Source organism: Pagrus major, chromosome 5, assembly GCF_040436345.1.
Source record: "Pagrus major chromosome 5, Pma_NU_1.0".
NCBI lineage: Eukaryota > Metazoa > Chordata > Actinopteri > Spariformes > Sparidae > Pagrus > Pagrus major.
In genome coordinates this window covers 20873043-20897896 of record NC_133219.1, presented here as the reverse complement: position 1 = coordinate 20897896, position 24854 = coordinate 20873043, and the positions used below count along the sequence as shown (strand labels likewise).

Here is a 24854-nt window from a genome sequence, read left to right as displayed (position 1 = left end):
GATGACAAAAATGGAGATTAAGTACCCTAATTCATTGACTTAATATGTCAAACAACATGTGCCTCGGGTCTGTTAAAGGCCAAATTTTCCAAAGCTATTCATCAGTGACAACTTTTATTTCTTATTACTTTATTTCTGTGTAGGGTCTGACGGGTCCTGATGGCCCAGTGGGGGAGAAAGGGTCCACTGGAGTAAAGGTGAGCACAGAAAGTCAAATTTGACAACAGTTAATAAAACTAAAGTCTTAGATTTTATTCAAGGTTATGGTTCTTTATTGATAATGTTGCTTTACATGCCAGACTGCCTTGGAGAAATGTCTGCCCTCCAATTTCCTAATTGCACATAGCAAATCTGTCCCACAGAAAGCAAGGGTAAACACAATGTTTCTATAATTAAGAAAAAAAAATCATGAGAACTTTTACAAGCAGCTTTGTTCAGCGGACTGCAATTATTAGCTATATTTAACATCTAAAGAATCTTTAGAGGACAGTCTTGACTAGAAATCTTAACAACAGAACCCTAAATCAAAGAGTCTTAAAATATTGATGGCGCTGGTAGTGCTTAGCAGTCGAGAACATTTTGACTCTGGGGGTTTCAGAGAGCTGAGTTAACTGAGTTGGATGTTTTCTTTGCAGGGCCCTGATGGTCCACCAGGAAAATTGGGTCTCCCCGGAGAGGTGGTAAGGAAAATGGGGTTTCTTTACTTTCCCATCGTAATAGTTCGGGAAGAAGTATATAGATAATTGACTTATGTTAAAGTAACAATATAACAATGTGAAAAAGGTCCATTGCAAGCTGAAGTCCTTTATTTTTAGTCAAAAAGTATGTAAAAGTAACATCTGTATTATCAGTAAAATGTACTGAAAATATTAAGGCAAAGTGCATCACTTTAGTGTTACTAAGCTGCTGAGCGAATGTTACCTACTTTATACACTGTACACAATAGTTTGATCAACAACAATGTGTTATATAGCGTCTGATTCTTCAAAGTAACTAGTGACTCTTATAGCTTTCAAACGAATGTAGTAGAGTGAACACAACAATATTTCTCTCTGAAATGCAGTGGGGGTAGTAGAAGTATTGAGTTGCACAAATGGAAATACTCAACTAAAGTGTTTAAAACAATACCAACATACAGTGCTTGAATAAATCTATTTAGTGACTTTCCACTTCTGTTTTTTGTTTTATTTCATTCATCAAGCCAAAGGGCTGAACCTTCACTCTAGTCACTCCAGTTCCAGTCCCTGAAATGTAATTTTGCTGCTTTTCTCTGTTTTATATCACTCTAAATTGAATATCATTGGGATGTGGAGTATTGGTGGAACAAGAACAAGGCAATTTGAAGATAATTTTGGGCGCCCACAAAATACAATTGTCATTTTCAACTATATTTTTTATTTGAAGACGAGACATTTAAAGTAATTGACAGATCATAAAGATAATTGTTACTTGCAGGCACATATTTAATCCTCCCTGTGTTCTTTTGTCTGTTGTCCTCATGTAAAACCTACCTATGCTAACTACACCTATTTAACCCTCCATAAGTTAAACAAGGTATAACCACAAACAGCACCATTTAAAACTCACTGCTCAGAGTGCTGGGAGACTAGAGCTTATTTTTCCCTTTGTGTAATTTTGCTGCAGGGCAAGTTCGGAGAGACAGGCGAAGCTGGGCCTCAGGGATTTCCAGTAAGTGATTGGGGCTAACAGAGGTCTCTTTTGGTCAGTCTTGATTTTTGGGGTGGATCAGAGAGGCGCGCTGTTGTTCTAGTGGGTGTTGTAGCATTTTAACACATGCATGAATATCAGTAGTGTGTGTGTTGTAAACAGGTGTAATATTTTTAGGGTATTCAAGGACCCTCAGGACCTCCAGGAGCCAAAGGAATAGCAGGAGAACCAGTGAGTTTATTATTCGCCTACATGAATGCTGTGTACGGGACCCTGTTCTGGTCCATATGTAAAAATTAACCCAATTATCAATGGCCTACTCTGGTTTTTTTCCATTATACTTGTTTCAATTATGTAAAATGTAACAGTCACAGAATATCTTAAAGAACATGTACTGTAGGCAGAAACCATAGTGTCTCATTATCTGCAATGACCTGTGGCTCTCCAACACCTACTGTGCACCTTTTTTTCTGCATATAAACTCTGAATTTCCACTTTGACACCATTTATTCAGTGTCTCCAGAAACCCTTATCCTGGTCAAAAAGCCCTGAACAACCTAATCCTCTTTCTCTCATTCTGCCCAAGTCTCAGAAGTAGAGAAGTAGTGAGTCTGAGACAATTTGATTTACACCATCTCTTTCCTGGAGAGGCAGCTTTATTGTAGCCTGAATGTGTCTCTATAACAGCCGGCCTGTTTCCATCACTTGCAGAAGCTTTGGCTCTGTGTTTTGAAGTCTCTTAGCCCTGCAGATTAACTTATCTCCACAAATCCACACTTTGTGCCTGGTTCTTATTTCTTTGCACATTTTTCCTCCTTTACTGTCACTTTCAGAGGTGTTTGTCCAAGATTAGAAAGCACTCTTAACCTTTTTATGCTTTTTATGCCTCTGCTATCCCGCAGGGACCAGCAGGGCCACCAGGAACGATTGGGCCACTGGGGGAGATGGGGCTGAAGGTGAGTTTGATCACACAGCTTGTGTAAGAACTCCAACTGACTTTACTTTAGCACAACACTAAAGGCTGTGATTGCTTTTGACAGGGGCCACCAGGCAAGGCTGGAGACAGAGGATTGCCTGGTGAACCTGGAGAGAAGGTGAAGATGATCATATGCTGTTGACATTTTCATTGATTATTGATATTTATATCTGTCTGGTGGATGTGGAATTATATTTGGCCCTCAAACCTGAGAGTGAGATGGGAAATTTGAGCAAAAAGAAAACAAGCAGATACATATCTGTTTATATGTACGAATACTTTAATTTAAGCTAACAAAAAGTGCCTCACAGTGTCACAGTGCTCCGTGCACTCAAAGTTTTTCCTGCATGCACACTTAGCCGGACATGGTGTTAAAGTGTATCACAATACCAGCCAAAAAGACTAGACTGGCTGTTTTTCCCCAATACAACTGCTTGTAGGATTATCAAGAAGTAGGGAAGCACTCGCAGAATGAAGTAAATTCTGTAAATTACTGTAGCACAACTGGTTGGTTTAGAAGTTAGCCAGCTATCCTCAATGATAGCTATGTAGAGACTAAAATCCTGAGTGAAATTTCAGGAAAGTTAATGGAAAAAAAAAAAGGTATGACTTTTTAAACCGCTTTAGTGCCTCCATGCCTTTGCCCCAGTAATCGTAGGGCAGCCAATCAGTAATAACCTGCTCTAGTTTTCCAGTTGGCTGTAATTGTGGTAAAGTGAAACTGAAAAGGATTATTTTGCATTTATGTTTATGAAATCAAATTCTTTTTTTTTTTTTCTGAACAAAATGTAATTTATTTTCCTTCCAAAAACTACTTTCTTTACTCAAAATGTCCATGTGCATACTCATGATTTGGGGCCCCAAATGTAAAGCCATATTACTTGACATTACTGAGCAGGTAACACTGGTTAAACAACTCTGGTGGAAGCAAAGGTTGTTCATCAAGAGATACAGCACCTTACTGGTGACTTGACCATCACATTTCTTCTCCTGACAGGGTGCCATTGGTCTACTTGGCAACATCGGGGAGCAGGGTTTGATTGGCCAGAGAGTGAGTGTCCCATGTTTTCTTTCTTCAAAGTCTTTATGAGTTTAAGTGCAGTGGATTTATTTTTGCGAACCTTCAAAAATCCTTAAAAGTGGAAGCATCACAAGCCTAGGGCTCAATGTGTTGTAAAATATACTCAAATACAATCTTTGGCTTGCTACACATCTGCTTTTGCTTCCTGTCATTACTGTCCTACTGTAACAGAAAAACACACCACAATGATCTTATTTATATTATTTCTCTATCAGGGGGAGCCAGGCATTGATGGGGAAGCTGGAACAAGTGGACCTGATGGAGCCAAGGCAAGTTGAAAAATACAAAACATGCTGTGATTTAAAATTTGATTTATTCACCACTTTGAAATGATGAAATGTGTTTTACTGTACAGGCCCACAGTAAATGGAAAAAATGTTGCTTGAATTGTGGTAAAATTGTTGTCAATAACTTCAACAAAGATTCATTCATTCTTTTCTGAAGCTTTATGTCTGTGAACTTACTAAACTCTCTTGTTGACTATGGCAGCATGTTGTAATAACAGCAAGGAGCGTATTGTTTGTGAGATATTGGCCTTTGTACAGTTGGAGCTGCATTGTGTTGACGCTCAGTGAAAACAGATAGTCGTGCTATTTTAAGAGCTCTTAAGTCTGGCAAATATTGAGATCGGAAAAAAAAAAAAGAAATTGGGAAGCACAAAGAGCCTGCTGATCCAGCACAGCCAAACTGCTGGAAGTATGGCTGACAGACCCACAAACAACTGCTGGCTTAGAGAAGGTGGTAAAATGTGAGCGCTGAGAACACTAAGGATTATAATAGAGTCAACCTACGAGAGTGTTTTGGTCTGTGCTGTGTACAGGACGTTTTCTGTTAGTCAGGAGAGTAAACTACTTTGAGCTTTTCTTGGCCACAGTGAAGCTCCTGGATGGAAAACGGCAGCTCAAGAGGGATTTGCAGCTGTTGCTGTTAGCTGTTAGGGGAATGAAAATCAGTGCATGGTCATGGCTCATTGTTGTTTTATTTGTTGAATTGTGCAAAATTTAATTTTAGCAAATAATTGGAGGATTTTAAAAACTATTGACTAACTCCTTCCAGGCGCCTGTAGCAAATTAAAAGCCTAATTCTTGTTTCCAGGCAAAAATCAAGTATCTGTATCACTGTTTATCTGCAGTATTTGTTGCTTCAGAGAGAAGCCATATTTGTATCTAAATACAAGGTTGAGCAGGGAGGCAACATTAAGGGTAAAGAAACAAGGTGGAAAGAAGGTGAACTAAAAACACTAGAAGCTATTGAGAACTCAGACTCTGACTTCAAAACTTTAAACATTTCTAAACAGAAGATCATGTTGGGCATGTTGGGAGTGGCGAGTATAACGGTGTTGTGAAGGAGGATGAGGTATAAGAATAGGATTCCGCCTTCTTCTGCTCCTTTCATCCATGGTGTTCCTCAGGGCTTAATACTTGGTCCAGTCTTGTTTTGTATTGACATATGTCCACTCGGACAGACCATTGGCCTTTTTTGCTTTTGTTTCTTACTCTTGTTGAATAGACAGGGCTTGCTGTACATGTTAGTCGTCTACAAAGCTACTTGTATGCTGTGAGGGGGTTGCATGGCCAACAAATCCTTTCAGTAAAATTGCAAAAAAACTGATGATATAGCATCATTGTACAGCTGAACCTCAACCCATTTTCAGGCAACAAACAATGCTCAAAGAATGCCAAGTCAACGTGACATTCTTTCTTTCCATATTGGAAACATTTCCAAGTTACAGCCTATTGTGTTTTTCTAAGAAATGAGACAAGCTTTGTGTCATTCTGGCTAAACTACTGTAACTCTCTGTTTACATGCTGAAGCGGTCACTGTAGAAACTTCATCTCCTTCAGAATGCTGCATCAATACTTTTATGTAGAGCCAGCTGTGTGTGGGGTGTGAATTCATGATACAATTTAAGATTTTATTTATAACTTTAAATGGTTCCAGAATCACACTCCTACTTAGATTGGAAGGCTCTTGATGAAATCAGGCCTTGCTGTCCAAATTCCTGAATTTTGTGGGCCCCCAGGCTTTGCAGTTTGCAAAGTTCTGTGTTATTTTATTTGAACATTTTGTTGTTTTTTGCATATAAATATTTTTTCCGATCTAGTTATTTTCTTTAAAAGTATTCAAACTACAATAGGCTCAAATCCTGCATAAGGTTGCCTGTGATAACACCAAAATTGGACTTGTTCGACTCTTCTCAGGGTGATAAAGGGGACGCTGGTCCAGAGGGCGCTAAAGGAGACAGGGGTGAAATTGGTCTGAAAGGAAAGGAAGGACCTCCAGGGCCTCCTGGACTGGTGGGTGTAAGGGTAAGTGTCTCCGCAGCCAATTCCAAGTGTCATTCAATTCCCATGAAGAGACAGCTCTTTTTGTTCACTTACAACTCGGTTCGATTTTTCTTTTACCAGGGTCCGGAGGGTAAACCTGGCAAAATTGGTGAAAGAGGAAAGCAAGGAGAAAAGGTTTGTCACTTCACGTGCTTGTGGCTAAAAAAAACTTTTCACTCTTGAATGTCTGCCAGTTTCCTCTCTTGTGTAACGGCTTACATAGTTCTCTGATGAAGTGGTAAACAATAAGACCAGAAACCTCCATAAGCCTGACACTGGAAGTGCTTAAATGTTTGCATTTAATGTTTGGATTGTCAAACTACCAGCACAACTATTCGCTAAAGTCTGCACACTCACTGCATACCTGCTCACTTGCGGCCTCTCTCCAGGGGAGCAAGGGTCACCAAGGTCACCTGGGTGAAATCGGGCCAATCGGAGAGCAGGGAGAGATGGGGTTTGTCGGGCAGAAGGGAGCGAGAGGAACCATCGGGCCAGTGGTAAGACATCAACAGATGGCTTGAAGGACTTGCTCTGTGGTTGGCGGATGTGGACTAAATATATACATTCCCCTAGGGTGCTCCGGGGAGAATGGGCCAACAAGGAGATCCAGGCTTATCAGGTTACGAGGTAAGCTCTTCTTGACGGCTGTGGCTTAGGAACCCCAAATTGCTCCTGATGAGCAGGTCGGCACCTTGCATGGCAGCCTCTGCCATCAGTGTTTGACTGTGTGTGTGAATTGGTGAATGTGACAAGTGTTGTAAAGCGCTTTGAGTGGTCAGTAGACTGGAAAAGCGCTATAGAAATGTCCATAAAAAAGTCAATTTACCAATTCATTCATTAACATTGATGGAGTTATACATTACATCGTAGGATGTTATAAAAGTGTGAGATGTACAGCAGTACCAAAACCTTACAGAAGTCTTTAATCTGCTGTCAATTTGAAATATTGTGACAATCAAAGGATCTTGTTTTAAGGTAGCCTTTTCTCTATATTTTAGTTTAATATATTGTATGGAATTTTTATAATTTCTTTATATTTTTTTTACCAAGAAAGGCTTGGCACTTTTTTCCCTCACAACGAACTACCTAGAGACACTTATGACTTGACAGTAGATACAATGTTTGTTTGCGTCATTCAAGTGTTGATGAGTCATAGGCTGAATCTTATTTGTAATTCCTCTTGACCCCACAGTGGGGGGAATCCTCTTTAGTACTCAGATGCATCACCAACCCCTTATGTATTTTTGTCTGATTTAAATTTTTTATGGACAGCAGGACAAGTCACTGGTGTCTCTTCATCCATTGTGTTAACTGTGATTTCTTGTTTAATTGGTATTTAAAGGGATAAACAAGGCTTAAGTATGACATATTATCATGATAGCAATAGTGGATAGAGGTAAAACCAATTTTTAATTTATATAAATGTATATTTTACTTTAAGCTGACCACTAGGGGGCAGAAAGTAGACACCAAAACAACTGTGTGCCTCCATGTGGTATGGAGGCACATGTTAAAAAAAACCAAAAGAAAACAAAAAAGAAAATTTGATAGCAAAAAGAGAGTGGGGTGTTGTTTTCTAGCAAGCCATTCCTGCAAGCAGCTAGCTAAATGTACTTCTCCTCTTCTAACCAGACTAACAAAGAGGACACATTATGTTGCTGATTATAAGATTGGTGTGGTGGAGAACCTTTTTGTTTTCAATGGATTTTTGACACTTTCAAAACTTCCATTTCTTGTCCAAAGAGATGAAAATAGGAATAGCAATATTACTTGTCCATATTTGTTTATTCACATAATAGATCTAGGATGAGACTGGGGTTGAAAAATCGATCATTACGTCGATTTAAGTCTACAGTATAATCAAATTGTTGACACACATAACCAGGACTTGACTGATGAATCACAATATTCCATTCTCCATGGTAACAAAAGATAATGTGGTGATTGATGACACTGTTATATTCTCAGTTTTCAGAAGTTGTATCCGTCTCTACCTCAATAAATGCCTTTCTACATTTTAAATGTAAATTGGAGTGAAGGTTTGGAGCTGCTAACAGTTGTGAAATGAGCCACGTACTCTTTTGTCTTGTCATAGGGTCACATGGGACCGCAGGGCCCCCTGGGCCCTCCAGGGCCAAGAGGTGAAAAGGTACATTTGCACACTTATTTTCTGGCCCACATCGCTGTCTGCACTTTTATTGTGTTTAATTAGGTCTGGTGGCCTGTAATGGTCACATTACTTAACAATGTAAAACTGTCATGCAGCTCATTGTCTTTGAGTGCACGGTCAGTATTTTTGATGCATTTGAGCTTCAGTTGTGTCCCTAATTAGTGCTTCCTCTGTCTGTCTTGTTGTCCTTGCAGTATTCCTAAAGTCATCCCTAATTTGATCAATGATATGAACTGTACATCCAATTAACTCAGTGCTGTCAAATGTATATAATTAGCCAAGCACCTGGACAATTCTACCCATGATTTTGAGGACATTAGCACCATAATTTGTGTTTATTGTGACAAGCGCGGCACACAATCGAACACACTGCACCAGAGTTTAGTGAGGCGCTAATTTGCATTTTTTTAGTCCCTGGGCAGGAGCCATCTGGATGAGGATATTTGTTATTTTCTCTTTGCCAATATCCACGATATAATGGCTATGCTTGCTTGCTAATTAAATCAGTATCATGCTATCACACGGGTCGATGCAAAATGTATGATAGTCAATTGAGAGAGTCAGGTAACCCTGGCACTAAAGCATGCCACAGAATCTGTTAACTGCAGATGTCTGTCACAGTTATGTTAAAAGCACTAATGCTGCAATATGTTGCTTTCCATCAATATAAGTGTCAGTTATGCTTGGCCTGTGGCCATCACTAATTATTCTCCTACTTTTAGATGTCCGTTGGGCTCTTCATTTATTTATTTCATGTGACACATGCACGACGCATGACTATTAAATTCCTGCACACATCCTTGGTTATTGTTTAATGAATCCCATAAAGCCCCTTGAACAGACACAGGCTCCATTTATGTGAAGTGGGATTATTGTGGGTAATAGCGCATATAATGACTTGCCATTCATATGAGGAGAGTGGGCAATGTGTTTCCATTGTGAAACTATTTCAAACCAAGCATGCATTGATTTTGCACAGACTACTGGGTTTAGAGGGAAATTCCAGCAATTGTGGTTGCCTGATTGTTTCTGTGTTGCTTGTTTAGGGTGAACAGGGAGATGACAGCAAGGCAGAAGGTCCTACAGGTCCCCAAGGTGACAGAGTGAGTTTCTGACATGTACCATTTTTTTATGTTTTGTTAGTTAGCGGTAAGCTGGATTGATCTACTAATTTGTTTTCATATGAACCCAGGGTCCTCCTGGAGACCGAGGAGAGAGAGGAGAGCCAGGTGACCCTGGACATATTGTAAGTGAAATAAAAATAAAAAAATGACATGTTGCTTGTTATTGTTTTCAGATATAGTGTTGAACAGGTTCAAGTGATGTTTTGTACACTGAAAAGCAGAACATGTGTTCCAGGGTCAAATAGGTTTTGATGGAAAGAGAGGTGAAGCTGGTGCACCAGGGCTTCCTGTAAGTTTCTAATTTATGCCTCTCAAAATGTAAAATTCAGATATATACTGTATATGTATATAGACACTGTGTCAGAGTGCCCAAACACAATCAGTGTAATTCAAATCAAACAGTAATGATCATTTTAGGGACATCCTGGGCCAAGGGGACAACCAGGACCGAAAGGATCCAAAGGTGATCAAGTAAGGACATAAATAATAGTGGCATGTTTTTTTTGTAAGAGAAAACCCAGTTACCTCATGCATTCTTATTGGATTGCATTTTCCATCACACAACCATGTCAGAACTGTGGAACATGACTCTTTCTGTTCCAGGGTCAGAGAGGAAAATCAGGGCAGAGAGGCACATCTGGGACCAAAGGACCACCAGTGAGTTGGATACATTTCTTGTCTTACATAACTCACAGTCCAGCTACATGTTACTATTTAAAGCCAATGTAAACTCTGACGTAAACATTACTAATTGTCTTTTCTAAGGGTCCAGAGGGTCCTCCTGGCCCACGGGGAGTTGTGGGCAGGGAGGGACTGGAGGGCCCGTCTGGCATCGATGGACTGCCTGGCAAAGATGGAACTCAAGGGGTCAAGGTGAGGACACTGATTGTGGTAGATCTTTAGAATGAATGAAAAGAAAAACAGTTCTTAATATTATTCACCAACTATGTCCTGTGTTTAGGGGGAGCAAGGAGAGGATGGAGGAGAGGGTTTAATTGGCAAACCTGGGCAACAGGGTAACACTGGTGTGACTGGGCTTCCAGGAAGTCAAGGCTCCTTTGGCCCAAAGGTGAGAATGACAGATGGACATTGTTTATCTTAATTTCAGCTGCTTGAGTTAAGAGTGCAACATTTTGATCTTATTCACAAAGAACCATAATGTTAAGTTATGGCACAATCCTTTTTATAGATCACAGTGCAGGGAGTTTTATTGCCAATATGAAGTGGAAATTGCCAACTCAGCCTTAATCTGCCATTGTTGCCTCACTTGGCACCATAATGCTGCCTTTGTATTAGGAGTGTGTTCTGATCTCAAAGGCCAAGCTCTGCACAAAGTCTTTAACAGCATTTCTCAAAAGACCTCATACTGTTGGGAAGTTACTGTTGCAAATATTAATGAGTTGGCACAGTCTTAATTTGCATGGCCTTACCAATATTACATCGAATTTATATAGACATGATGGCGAGAAACACAGAGGCCTTATTTATTCAACCTGTGGTGTTAAGCAACTGATATCATGATGCCCATGGCTAGGCAATAAAGTTTCATTCTGACTGGATCATATATTTAATGATTTTTTATTCATTTATCAAATTGGACAGTTGAATATAAATAGCAGTGTCCATCAATGGGAAGCCTGTGAGGGATCATGAGTTTGTCGCTGCACAAGCGGCTTCTCCTTATTGTCCAGGTGTCTGTTCAGTGGTTATCGGTTGGTATTTGAGAAGGATGTGCATGCGTTAATGAGGGCTTGTCTGTTCTTCAGGGTGAGAGGGGTCTTCCCGGCCAAACTGGCGCACCAGGAAAAAAAGGCTCAGTTGGCGGAATGGGATTACCAGGAAAACAAGGAGACCCCGGACCCAAAGGACAACCAGTGAGCACTGATTTGTCAAATAACATTAAGTTGTTTTCCTTGACATATACTTTGCTTGTTCAGTAATGATACTTTCACTTCTCTCTGTTCATCAGGGGGATACTGGTGAACAAGGATTTCCAGGGGTGTTTGGTCTGTTTGGACCAAAGGTATGTGATCTCAAGAAGCTCCACTCAAAACCAAAATGATGACCTATAAAGTTTTAGTTTTCCATTCTGTATGGAGTTCTTTTTCTGTCAGACTAGAGATATGATAAGGCTGTGAGACAGTTAGATGACCTTAAAAGTAATGTTGGGGTTTAACTCACCTTTTGGTTGATGTACTTTTATGAATTTTGAACGTCTAAAATTCTCCGGAGGTGCATTACATTATATTGTCTTGAGTAAAAATTGGTATGAAAGCTGTTAGGTATTACTGTAACATGCCCCAGGATGACATCTGCTACAACATAAGTCTTCTTTACTTCCAGCACTGCTGCTCGATAGATTATTGCCAGCTGAAGAAACAGAACAGGCTTTACTGGAGTCTCACTCTTTAATTTAAAACCCTGAGAGTGATGTTGGATATTTTCCTACTGTGGGAGTTCAACAGGAGTGTGAAGCAGATGAGCTTTGTGTTGGGGTTCAGTATCGTTTATAATATTTGTTCAAACTAAATGAGGAAGGATATTTAGAGTAGTCGTCAGATAGAAGTGTAGAAGTAAAGGCTCTGAAACGATATGTGGAAACTTGCCCTGGAGTGATGTTTAATGTCTGTAATAACATCACAGCGACAATATTGACCTTATTCCAAACAAGAGGAGAGATAAAGCTGCTTGTCTGAGTTTCTGATAAAACTTTTCCACTTCCTCAGAATTGTTGTGTTTGTCAAGCATAAGCCGTCACTAAGTTATGGGCTATTATAATACATGTAGCCAGAACATTTACTGGCAAACAGTTTATTTTCAAGCGGTTTTACAACGTGAATATACAAATAGAAACTGTTATGTATGATTAAGGAACATTTCACCATATAATCATCTATGACACAAACCATTTTCTGAGGGGGATATCTTGGAGGTTGTGTAGAGGTCTTTTAGAACAGGGGTACCTAGGTGGAGGTGCGGTGGGATGAGTTGGCGGTAATCACCCCTAAGACATGATCACCATGATCGAATGACAGATTTTTTGTTTGACATTTGACAGAAGATAACTGATTAATACAAATTATATATATATAGATTTTGTCTTTCAAGGTTGAAGCTGAAAATAAGTTGTTTCCCATAGAGACTGAAACTGTGTCCTAATTCCACATGCTCTTTGTTCACTCTTGAAAAGTGACACAATTCAGGACAGACTTTTTCTGTCTGTATTCTCAGTAAACCCATTTGAATTCTGTGTGAGCTGACCCTTCTTCCTAAAATGCAATGCACACAGGAAATAAAGAACCTACTCCCAGCTGCAGTCAATTAAAATTAATTTAAATACGTAAATTACAAATGGTGTACAGTAGAAACACCTCAAATAACAGATAATGTGTTTAAACTTTGAGGAAAGTGCTTTCTCTTTGTAAATTTTACTTGGCAGTCCAAACATATATTTTGACAGACATCAATCATAATATTGTATTATTTACTTTAAGTACAAAATGGAAAACAGATTCTGTACACAAACTGCATAAATGGCACACTGCAACAATAAGTCGCATAAAGTACAGACTGTAATCAGCATGTAGTCTGAAAACAGGAGGTTTATAGTTTTAGTGCCACCACCTAGAGTTACTGCAGCTTAAGACCTTTCAGGTGTTTAAGCATGTAACACAGTGGTTGCCAGTTGCAAACTGCAGAGAAATGCTCTGTTTATACTTCTGTATATACTTGTCGCCAATAGAGGTCAACAAAGGTCATTGATTACCTCACACTAGTTTATCCTTTAAACTCACCATACCTTATCCACCGTGATAAGAACAAACATTTGTGTCTCTCCAGGGACCCCCAGGAGACATTGGCCCAGCAGGGATACAGGGACCAAAAGGACCGCGAGGTTTGATGGTAAGATTAAAATTAATGGTAGTTTGGTATCTCTGTGCAGTCTTTCAGCCAATGCAAGTGCACTGAACTCTCACAAACTGCACACTTCCAATGAAAAATAAGCAGTGCTCCATCAGATGCTCCATCATATACTGTATGTCTCCAGTCGCTAACATGCCTCCGCTTTCCAGGGTATGGAGGGAGCTTTGGGCCCCGTTGGCATCATCGGCCCCAGCGGTCATCCTGTATGTACCTCATATCTCATCCTATCTGCCAAGCTTTATGTGACTTCTCGCTGCTTTCAGCAGTGATGGAATGATCCTCTGTCTTCTTTCTCTCCATCAGGGACCCCAGGGTGACAAAGGAAGTCGTGGGGAGACGGTGCGTGGCGCTGTTTTGATGAATCCTTTTCTTGTCTGTACTGTGAGCACAGAATAGGATACTTAGTATGGAGACAGCACACCACTCAGCCTCCTTTGCCCTTAGCACTTTTCATTTCCTATTGTGCTCCGCTGTTTGTTGTTACACTCACAGTGACACTTAGCTGCTGTGGAATTCCTGTCAGGGTGATAAATGTTGGCTGCATGCTCATCTCAAGCTTTTTTTAAGAGGTTTGTTGAGTGCTCGTACACAGGCATAATTCACAATTCACTCTTAAAACCCCAACACTAATGTGTGGGTTTGCTGCTTGGGAATAGGATTTGCTGTGTAGAAATAAGATTTCTGAGTGTAGGCTTGCAAAGAAGCAGGAGGGTAAGCCAATGTATAGCAGATAAAGACTCTATTGAATTGGCAGCACAAATACGTTGTTACACTGCACCTGATTCTTAAACTCATTCTCCTATTGTTGGATTGTCTGCTTATGAATATTGATTTCTTCTTCTTTCATCTCAAACAGGGGCTGCAGGGACCAAGGGTGAGTAGTCATTCAGTTATGTAGCTTAATTATTCTATGCACTAGAAGAAATGAACAAACTGCTATCGTCCACTATAAAGCCAACTTCTAAATAATTTGAAAGCTAATGCGATTATGCAATTTTTTAGGGCTCTCCTGGCCCTCATGGACCACCTGGACCACCAGTAAGTTTTTCATTTTGTGCATTTTTTGTATTTCAATGTAGATTTGAGTGTCTAAACTAGAGGAAAACATTCTCCATCAGATGTATGCTTAGATGAAAGGAGTTCTTCGTATATTTTACTGAAATGTGCAGCTGAATTAGATACGTCTGAGGTCAAGGAGAGACTGGAGAACACTTATTGATTTGCAGTCTTTTACAGTGACAGACTTGTGTTTTGACTCTTCTGTGTCTTCATGAGTGTCAAACTGTACGAAGAGAGATAGCAACACATACACAGAAGTGATGAAATGTCACTTGTTTCCAAATTACTTTTTTATGCATTTTAAAAAGTTAATGAATAATGAATCAAGAAACTGCATTTAGACATGAGTTATATTCCTCAACTAGGATCAAAATATGGTTACTTGATCAATAAATCTGTCAAGCCTAATTATTAGAATAAGCTGATCTGCACTGAACACAAGCAAGATTACATATGTTACACCTTTGGCAGTTTCTTCCAGTTGGTATTAATCCTGAAAATGGTCTCCTGGTGGATCTGATGACACTTGAGGGGGTCACACTGAGTGTGTTTCTCGTAATTGAGATCCCAAAGTTGCATATAAAGGACAAAAAAGTAGATTAAGCTGTGGGCACAGCATATAGCATGCTGGAAAATAATCTGAGAAAGAAGAAAAAGTCATTTGTGACTCTACACCCAAACTAAACTGTGAGCATATCAATTGTGTAATTTAGAGAATAATCTAACTAGTTATAGCTGTGCTTGTTTTCCACTGTGATCTGACTCAAATAGCTGTTAGCCAGCGGCTCTTCTTTTCTGCATTTGACATGCCTCATTTCCTGTGCATTCATGCCTCATTTCCTGTGCGTTCATGATTGTTTCTTTGCATATCTGCATCTTGTGTAAGGATGGCAGAACCCACCACCGAGAGTGGAGATTAGGTTTTACAGAAATGCTTCCTGAACACTAATACACTACACTACAAAAGTGCTCACAAGATAAAACAACCAAAGTGTGTCAGTATAATACAGGCTTCTTTCTTTGTTTTTCAGGGTCTTCCCACGCCTGCCCTCTCACTTGTGAGTATGTTTGTCTTTATTGTCAATTCAGGGTTTTGGGAACGATGATGTGTTATTGTACAAAGTGGAAAGTAAAAATGACCGTGGTTGTGGTTTCCTCATTGTCTCGCTGTCTTCTTTGTAGACAAATGAGGCTCTTGGTGCCGCCTTTCAAGTCATTATCGATTCCCATGCTGCACAAAGGCCAGAGGTTAGTTTTGAGGGAAATTATGCTTGCTGCAAGGAATTACCGTTGATTGATGTGAGCCTAATGGTCTTTATTATTGTGAGTCTGTATAAACTTGAAGAATAAGTTAGAGATACAATTAAAGTCCATGAAAAAAAAGTTACTTGATCTAATCGGATACAATTTTTATAGAAATTACATTTATAATCATGCCATTATTTATGTCTAATCATCAGAGGATGGACCTGCCCATGTTAGACCAGGGCACAGAGATCCTCAAGACCTTGCAGCATCTCAGCACTCTGATCCAAAGTCTTAAGAACCCGCTAGGAACCCGCGACAACCCTGCACGAATCTGCCGAGACCTCTACAACTGTGAACAGAGGATGTACGATGGTGAGGAGACAATATAACTGCTTGGTCACTTGCAGAGTATCTTTGAGGACAAGAACGTAGAAGTTGCTGCTCCAACACTTGACAGTGCGATTCTTTGGAGGGTGAGATGATGGATTTCCATTTCTCACACTTCCGTGTTGGACAGCCGTGTCACCACCACAAGTTACTGACACCTACATTGTTACTATAGCAACCAATGCAGATAGGTCGGTGATGTCTGGACACAGAAATCCGATCAGATAACTTACAAATAATAGTGAGGACAGTCAGTCTGAAATGTCTGATTAGACAAATTTTCTTTGACACTTCTTTTTCTGCTGCTGCTCTATGACAGGCACTTACTGGATCGACCCAAACCTCGGCTGTGCTGCTGACACTATTGAGGTGACGTGCAACTTCACCGGTGGAGGACAGACTTGCCTGAAACCTATCACAGTATCCAAGGTTCAGATCACTTCTATTTTAAGCAATTTGCTCCAACCAGACAAAACACCCAGTGAGCTGCTAACTCTTATCACTTAGGAGCAGACAAGATCACTTTGGGAGCTTACTGTGTAGACAGTAGATGGATATCAAATCCCAGATTGCATGTGTGCATGTGAGAAATGTTCTCCGTTGTCTTTCTTAAGAAGTAGAAATGCTAAGGGTTAAATGTTGTTCATGTGATAAATGAAGGCGCAGAGCTGTTCAATTTCTGGCTCAAAACCGTAAACCTTAGCTCTTTTTCAATAGATAATTCTCACAATGAATCTTAAGGCTTTCCCTTTAGTCCTGCTGGCATCATCAAAGGCACACTCGCTTGGCAAGAAAACCTTGTGAATCCTCAGTTTTTCTTCACATTTCTTTGTTTTGTTTTGTTTTGTCTTGTTTTGTTTTACTTCAGCCATGAGATATTGCAACAAAATATCACCACACACACAAACACAAATACAGACAGACTCATTGCCTGCATTAACTGTAACTGAAACACTGGGGGCAGACAGTCATACAATATGTGCACAATATGTGATCCAGATGTAACTCATTCTAATAAATAACAGAACTGGAGTCTGTTATCAGCTCCTAGATTGATTGTGCTTAAGTTCTTCTATTACAAAGACTAATAGTTGCCGACATGTAGGAATGTTTATGAGCAAACGGTCATTGACACGGTCATAATTTTCTGAAAGTAATGATTATTTGAGAAACACTAATTCTTCATCTTGTCAAATCAATTTATCAAAACTTTACTTTATAATCCACTCTATAGTTGGAGATAGGAGTGGGTCGCATCCAGATGAACTTCATCCACCTATTGAGCACCGAGGCGGTGCAGCACATCACCATTCACTGCCTCAACACACCTGTGTGGGCAGCAGGGCCATCCCTGCAGCCTCCATACGGGGCTGTGAGCTTCAAAGCCTGGACAGGAGAGAAGATTCAGGCAGGTGACCTCCTGGAGCCACTCATACCCAGGGACGACTGCTGGGTATGAACTGCTACTTCTCTGGCCTGAATTCAAAGTAGACATCTTTGAGATTCTTACTGAGAGTTAGATGAGAAGATTAGAAGTATCCACAAGTCATACTTTAGTAAAAGACATTGTGTTAAAATGTTACTTTGGTAATAGTGAAAGTCGTCCATATGAATAGTACTTCAGTGAAAGTCCTTAAGTAGCTGATATTAAATGTACTTCAGTCTCAAAAATACAAGTAAAGCTAAAAAACACATTTGGGCGTATATACTGTGCACTATGGGTCTACTGATTATCGACCTGTCTAATCAGCAAAAGTACATTATCTATACCAAGAAACTTGTTTCAGCTAAGAACCCGCTCAACCCTAGGAGTTACGTGCTGTGACTTGTTTCTTGGCCAGGCGTAAGGACTTTGTGCAGCCTTGCATATAAGTCCTTGTAAAACCACAATGTTGTTTTTGCTTTTCTGTTTTTGCACAAATTAAACAAAGATGTTAATTATGCATCAGTAGGCGGATTATTAAACTTGGGAGTGAACCAGGCTAGCTGTGTTCTCTGCTGTTAGTATTTATTGCTTACTAGTATTTATGCTAAGCTAAGCTAATCACCTTTTTGTGCTAGCTCCCTAATTAGACAAACACACACATACACAAATTCTCACTTACCTCTTGTTGTATCTGGCCATGCGGATAGGTTTGGTTTCATTAGTCCAGGTTTTGAGACACTGGTTTGTAATATTTCTGCCTCCAATCGATGACCCTTTCATGTTCTTAAGTCTTCCACATCCTCAATTCATGTGACATCATTTAACCCTCACTTTCAGATCAAAGATGGCCGCTGGCATCAGACCCACTTTATCTTCCAGACCCAGGACCCAAACTTACTCCCCATCGTGGATGTGTACAACCTACCGACCACAGAACCCGGTGCACGCTATCACCTTGAGGTTGGACCCGTGTGCTTCTTATAGGACCCTGTGGAGGGGCTGGGAATACTCCTCAAAGGAGTTACTGCATAGAGGAGTGTGGATGGGAGGGAGACTAAAGCTTCTGTGGTTTCCAGATCAACAGACCCTGGCTCTCAATTTTCCCTCCACAAAATATGCTTGGACTGCAGGAACAGGAGGGGGCACCAGAGTGAGAAGGCCCGTTGAAAATGCAGAGACTTCTAGCACTAATCAGCCTATGGAAAACAATAAGCTTCTTTTTCAGAGACTTGTTTGTGTGACACAAGACCTGAAGGCCGCTTTTGAGAGGAAGTAATATGGACGTCTCATTCTGTCATCTCTCGGACCATGCTGTATCATATTTTCTTCACGGTCTGATACCTAAAAGGTTTTTTTTTTCAAGGTCTGTACAGAGACATGGAGCAGTTACATCTGCAAATGCAATAATTCCTATTTTAATGTTTAAGTATTATTTATACATGTATATGTACTGTATATTGTAATATAAAGTGCAATAGTTATTGTTCCACAGCCTTTAGGCATATACAGTATCAACATCATATCACTCATTCAGGTATACGGTGTGCCTCAGACACACAGGCGTACTTTCTCCAGGTAAGTCTTTTTGAGCCTCTAATAACTGTCCAGTGCTGAGAGAACCCACGTTTATACAGATGTCTTCACACAAACAACTGCTGTGTGGTACGGTCCATGTCAGCGTGGACCGACGCTTTCCACAGTGTGGACCGAGAAAAGTGTGTCAATATGCTACCTCGTACCGCACCTCTCATCTAGCAGCAAGCAAGATGTTACCTGATATAATCCGAGATGACAGAGAGGTGACACCTGGTGCTGCGACAGTTGACACGCGAATGATAACGTCTTGTCAGCTCTCAGCAAAGCTATAAAGGGAAGATTGTAAAATATACACGCAGGCCAAATTCATTAAATTATATTTTCAAGGTAGTATTTTAACGTTTTCGATACTCTTTGTACTATCTGACACTGAGTCTGACACTATAAGTTAATTATTTTTTTTTATCTCTCAAAATGTAAATGTCAGTAATTATGCAAACTTTATTATCTACAGTGGATTCTATTTAAATTGTATTTAAATTCTGACAAGCTTTCAAGTACAAAACCAGGCATCAGTCATGTTTTATCACTTTTTTTTTTTTCATTTGGAGCTTTAAGGATTCTTCAGTCTGTTTGTTTTTAATTGGAAAATCAACTGTATTTCTAGGAGATCTCCATCCTTTTTTTCTTCTCTATAACTGTTCACTCAAAGGTGCAGCAATGAAGGTTGGTCCCGCCAATCTAAAAACTCAGAGGATTTCTTACAATACACAACACTAAACCACAAATGGTACATGAGCTCACAGTGTTTGGTCTGTACAGACGTTTCATGCTGCGTGAATGAAGTCTAGTGACTCAACAGGTAATTCAATAAATGTCTGAAACCTTTGTTGATAAGCAGCTTTCAAATTTTTTTCCATCAAAGAAAACTTCAAGCAAAGTGAGAAAATAAAACGCATTTAAACTGCCTGCACTGCTTTTTAGCTTCCTTCCATTCATTTCACAACTAGAACCATTGAATCCCGTAAACATGGAGAAATATTTTATCCATGAAGTGACACCTCCATTAGTTTTAGTTGTCATTCACCTGTAGCCATATTTATTACAAAAAACAGGCAGACATAGAAGTTGAAATCACTATATTAGCAGACAGCTGTATCTTATACGTGATCTCATCTTGGGCACATGGCATGGCGGCCCCCGTCAATAGGCAGGTTGACTCCAGTAATGAAGCTAGCGGCGTCGGATGCCAGGAAGGCGATGCTGTGGGCCACTTCCTCCACCTCCCCTGGTCGACCGAGGGCATGGGTCTGCTTACACTTTGCAAGAAACTGGTGGTGGATAAAGATTTACAGAATGAGCCTAAGGATATTTGGGCGTATGTTTACCTTTATTCAATGTATTTATTCAACATGTCCAACACTCTTGTACAGAACCTCTGAAGGAAAAAAAAAGTTTTAGTGGCACCATAAAGTATTGACATGATATTTTACCTGGGCATACTGATCCTCATCTAGTCCTGCTCTCTTGTGGACATCGGTGACGATCACACCGGGGCTGAAGAAATGCAGCAGGCGCAGGGATACATAATATTGAAACAACTGACATCACGCTCTTTAAATTACAAATTCATAGTGTGTTTTACCTTAATGAATAATGTATACAACACTCACCAGACAGAGTTCACTCTGACTTGCTTACACGCCAGTTCTGAAACAAAAGTCGTGTTATTTTCATTGTGAACTTTTACAATGATGAACATGCAGTATGTGGAGGAAAAATGGCACACTCACCAAGTGCAATACAACGTGTGAACTGATCAATGGCCGACTTGGACATGCAGTATGCCAGCACACCGGGGAACTACAGAGAGAAAACTGTGAGGCACAATTCTTGTGAAGACATGTAGCGGAACATGTTTTGGCCAGGTCATTAATACCCACTGATCTCTGTCCATTGATGCTGGATACATTGACGATGGAGCCTTTGGTCTTGATCAGGTGGGGCACGCAGAGTTGAGTCAGGTGGTATACAGACCTGGAAAATGAACACCATAACAGCCATGGGACATATGCGGGCTACCCTCAGCACTAACATGTCTCTATGAGGTCACGACATCAGGTGAAATCCTACCTGACATTGATGTTCATGACCTTGTCGTACTGAGCCAGGTCTGTCGCCTCGATGCTGCCCATGGCCAAGATACCAGCACTGTTGACCAGGACGTCCAGCCGGCCGAATTTGGCGATAGTTTGCTCCACCGTCTTCTTCACCGTCTCCTCATCAGTGAGGTCTCCAGGAACAAGCAAAGGCTAAACACATTCAGTGTTTCATTATGTTCAGACAGGTCATAGTACAAAACACATACTGTGTTAAAGGCAGTAATGTTTGGATGATAAAGTATGGTTGTTTGCATGTCTTTAAATCCCACTCTATATCACCTACATGTACTTACATCTGTTACATTCATGTTGCATATGCCCAAATGGCTTAACACAAATTAAAGTTAGTTTCCCCCTCAGATACAGACAGTGTTTTTAAATATGCTTCATTTACAAAAGAAATGTTGAAAACAAAAATGCTTTTTGCTCATCCCACAATGCACCACGGCTACTTATTGATTACATATTAAGGCAACATTTTGACTTTCAACTTTGCAGCTGGATGCTGTCACGCCAAACCCCATTCAAAAAAATACAGATTTAAAGTGCATTTAAGGTTCCCTTCGTATTCAGACGTATCCTGCTCCACAATGAGCTATTTTTTCAGTGTCGGCGTGTCTCTACTCCAGTTATGTAAACCACACAGTGTCCTCAGTATGAGAGTTACCTCAGCAGCTCCACAGTCGGTGCACTGTTTGGCTATTTTGTTGAGGTTTTCCACGTCGCGGCCGTTCAGAGCCAGCAGAGCTCCGAGTTTGGCGAACAGGACGCTCGTACCTGCCCCGATGCCCGAGCTGGCCCCCGTTATCAGAGCCACTTTGCCCTTCAGTGAAGAAACCTAAATACACACACACACACACGTCTATCAGCTGTTCACGCTGTGCCTCACCATCAATAAATTAACCGATTTGAATTGAGATTAGTTTAGTTTGGTTCAATCTGTAAAAGTAACACAGCGCTGAAAATACAAGGAAGCAACGTGAAATCACGTGCAAGAAAGTAAACTTACTTTAAACGCATCGCTTGTTGCCATGATTCGTGTTGTTTGTGCTAGAGCGTGTGCTTCGTCCACGAGTGATGACGCAGTTTGACGCGTCAGGTCCTGCTCTGTAGTTCGTACATGACTACAACACTACTCCTCCTCTAAACCTCTAAGCAGAACATATGAATATGAATACACAATATGTATTTTTGCATGCAGAAAATGTTAAAAACCAGGTCAAACACATGAATTATAAAAGTTTTATTTGACAAAGAAAATGCAATTTATTTACACAGACCTTTAAAAAAAGATGAGAATCTGAATAACATTGCTGTGAAAAGTCAGGTGTTTGTTTTTAGACTGAATAAAGATGAATTGGTTTTGAATGACCTGTACCTCGTCATTACAAAGACTTAGTCACATCTAACAGTTATCATATGCAGCTAGAAACTAGAGAAAACATTCCCCTACTCCCTGAACAGTGATCAAGGTGACAAATGACATTTAGATTCTGAGTTATACCCATTTTGAAATGCTGGTATACATAATTTTGTGAAGAAAACTCAGCATTTATCCACTTTAGTTATCCACTTTAACTTCGGCAATGTAAAATATTGTCCACAGAGACCACATCTGTTTCAAAGGTCTATCTGCATATTCGAAGAGGAAGTCGTCTATCCAGCAAAAGGGTTGGCATGAATGGTCACATCCTTTATTCGGGTTTCAGTCAGCGGTCGGAACGTCTTTTCATTGACGGGCAGTTTCTCCAGTTCATCCACTGTTTCCAGGCCATCGATAATCCTACATGTTGAAGAGAGCAAGGTGTCAGCTGCAATGCTATCATCATGTCCATCTCACATAACACCCATTTACTGATATACAGGTTGCTTACTTTCCAAACACTGTGTACTTCATGTCCAGATGGGGCTGTTTGGCATATGTGATGAAAAACTGGGAGCCATTTGTGTTGGGGCCATTGTTTGCCATAGAGACCACTCCTCGTACATTATGCTGAAATAAAAAAAAGCAGAACACAAAAGTGACAATGTTACATCCTGATCCATCGTGATACATTTGGTGAAACTTCTTCCTGATGTAGCCGAAACAAGCCCAGAGTCAAGCCTGTACTCACTTTGAGGTGTTCGCTGTACTCATCTTCAAATTTGCGGCCCCATATACTTGTTCCTCCTTTACCTGTGCCTACATTGTGCAATGAAAACACAAGAGGGAGTGAGAATGTGAGTTGTGACATTTCAGTATTAAGATGCAGCAGGGGCAACAACAATCCCGCACCTGTAGGATCTCCAGTTTGAACCATGAAACCTTTAATGTTTCGATGGAAGTTGCAGCCGTTGTAGAAACCACTGGCACATAGCGCAAGGAAATTCTGCAGAAGTAAAAAAATATGTTAGGATATTCTATTAAATTGTTGGACAAATGTGTACATCTACATTTAAGTTTTTTAAAAATGACTGTGGCTTTATTATCACAGAGGGTGCCACAGAGTATTAGAAAAAAACTGCAAAATTCATGCTAATACACACAACTTAAATGAATTCCCGTTTAGAAATGAACGGAAACCAGCCCCCGGAAGAACTGGACCGTGTAACGTTGAAGTTACGTTACCTAGTTTACTGTAGTGTAACGTTACTCACCTCACATGCTCTCGGTGTGCGCTCACAAAACAATTCAATTTTAATTTCTCCTAGATCTGTGTGAAGGGTAACAGCCTGTGAAATTAACAAGAGACAGAAAGCCATAAAATCATCAAACGGTACATTTTAAGAGGCTCACGAATGGCTATTCATTACCGTTTCCTACCTAGCTTAACTTAGCTTATTATCCGGACTGTTAAAACAAGCTAGTTCTTGTTACAAATAGGAGGTTTCGGAACTGGCTCCGAACAAGCGTATCCGTATGTAATCACCGTATAAGTTAATAGCTTTTTTAACTGTTATGTTGTTTTCACAATGATACTAATGTACTAGAAATTTCTATAACACAATTTACCATTTTGAACGTCGCGTCTGTGAACGAGTGTGTCGGAGAAACACGTCCGTGTAGGTGCAGGAGCTCAGCGCTCAATGGTTCCGCAAGGAATTTACGGTGATTTAGAAAGAGCACGTTCATAGCGTTAATAAAGTGACATAGGTCTGTATATTTTAAAAAATGAAATTAAAAACTATTATTCATCCATAAAGATGCCATCTAAGGATAATCAATCTCTAAAGGATTTGTATGATTTTGTCATAAGCCTCAAAGTGTTTAATTATTTATGTTGTTGTCGTTTTGTTTTTGTCTTTTCTTTTACTGATTTGGTTTTGTCACATAATACAGATGTATGTATGACATATATACAATAACTACATGCATATGACTGGAGACATTTCACAACATGCAACATATAGGCACAAAACTGAGATGATGGATGTCTTAAAACTGGATCTTGATACAGGGACTGTCTGAAGAATGAGGCCTCAACATTAAATAACAATACAGGATGCACTTTTAGGCCCTCATGATGTTAGATGATATTGTGCATTAGTGTATCATAATCCAGAATAACAAACTTTGAAAACGGCAACTGGAGTTTAACTTTAAGTGGCCTTGTATTAAAAGAGACAGTCCCATAACCAGACAGCCCCTGGGTTTGTCTAAAATGCCACGTACAGGGGTTATAAATAATTTTAGAATAATATGATTAACCTTATGACTAATATCTAATATGTTATCTGGGCAGGTAACAGTCAGGTTCTCTAGCCAACACAGAAATATAACAGAGAA

The 24854-nt window shown here is 40.0% G+C and overlaps 3 protein-coding genes across 3 annotated transcripts in view; 1 reads left to right on the top strand and 2 right to left on the bottom strand.

The window, feature by feature from the left end:
- The window catches only part of col27a1b (collagen, type XXVII, alpha 1b), a 69387-nt gene extending 49492 nt beyond the window's left edge, over positions 1–19895 (top strand). Inside the window, exons 29-61 of the mRNA XM_073466061.1 lie at positions 144–197; positions 636–680; positions 1645–1689; positions 1846–1899; positions 2571–2624; positions 2709–2762; positions 3642–3695; positions 3941–3994; positions 5927–6034; positions 6134–6187; positions 6442–6549; positions 6626–6679; positions 8148–8201; positions 9269–9325; positions 9415–9468; positions 9582–9635; positions 9764–9817; positions 9950–10003; positions 10112–10219; positions 10308–10415; positions 11113–11220; positions 11316–11369; positions 13187–13249; positions 13420–13473; positions 13574–13609; positions 14127–14144; positions 14273–14308; positions 15361–15387; positions 15512–15577; positions 15790–15949; positions 16284–16393; positions 17199–17417; positions 18228–19895. Of these exons, the coding sequence (XP_073322162.1) occupies positions 144–197; positions 636–680; positions 1645–1689; positions 1846–1899; positions 2571–2624; positions 2709–2762; positions 3642–3695; positions 3941–3994; positions 5927–6034; positions 6134–6187; positions 6442–6549; positions 6626–6679; positions 8148–8201; positions 9269–9325; positions 9415–9468; positions 9582–9635; positions 9764–9817; positions 9950–10003; positions 10112–10219; positions 10308–10415; positions 11113–11220; positions 11316–11369; positions 13187–13249; positions 13420–13473; positions 13574–13609; positions 14127–14144; positions 14273–14308; positions 15361–15387; positions 15512–15577; positions 15790–15949; positions 16284–16393; positions 17199–17417; positions 18228–18374 (2379 nt within the window). The 3' untranslated portion in view covers positions 18375–19895. The remainder of the gene's footprint in view (positions 1–143; positions 198–635; positions 681–1644; positions 1690–1845; positions 1900–2570; positions 2625–2708; positions 2763–3641; positions 3696–3940; positions 3995–5926; positions 6035–6133; positions 6188–6441; positions 6550–6625; positions 6680–8147; positions 8202–9268; positions 9326–9414; positions 9469–9581; positions 9636–9763; positions 9818–9949; positions 10004–10111; positions 10220–10307; positions 10416–11112; positions 11221–11315; positions 11370–13186; positions 13250–13419; positions 13474–13573; positions 13610–14126; positions 14145–14272; positions 14309–15360; positions 15388–15511; positions 15578–15789; positions 15950–16283; positions 16394–17198; positions 17418–18227) is intronic.
- Positions 19896–19992: 97 nt separating this feature from the next.
- Positions 19993–22159, bottom strand: LOC140995905 (3-oxoacyl-[acyl-carrier-protein] reductase FabG). Its single transcript, XM_073466062.1, has 8 exons — positions 22098–22159; positions 21756–21926; positions 21060–21238; positions 20870–20963; positions 20720–20789; positions 20600–20636; positions 20420–20483; positions 19993–20257 (listed from the first exon to the last, which is right to left on the bottom strand). Exons 1-8 carry the CDS (start codon positions 22119–22121, stop codon positions 20099–20101), a joined length of 798 nt encoding a protein of 265 aa, XP_073322163.1. The 5' UTR covers positions 22122–22159; the 3' UTR covers positions 19993–20098.
- A 157-nt stretch (positions 22160–22316) lies between these two features.
- Positions 22317–24150, bottom strand: ppil3 (peptidylprolyl isomerase (cyclophilin)-like 3). Its single transcript, XM_073466492.1, has 6 exons — positions 24081–24150; positions 23726–23800; positions 23364–23457; positions 23203–23270; positions 22963–23081; positions 22317–22871 (listed from the first exon to the last, which is right to left on the bottom strand). Exons 1-6 carry the CDS (start codon positions 24081–24083, stop codon positions 22745–22747), a joined length of 486 nt encoding a protein of 161 aa, XP_073322593.1. The 5' UTR covers positions 24084–24150; the 3' UTR covers positions 22317–22744.
- Between the last annotated feature and the right edge of the window lie 704 nt (positions 24151–24854).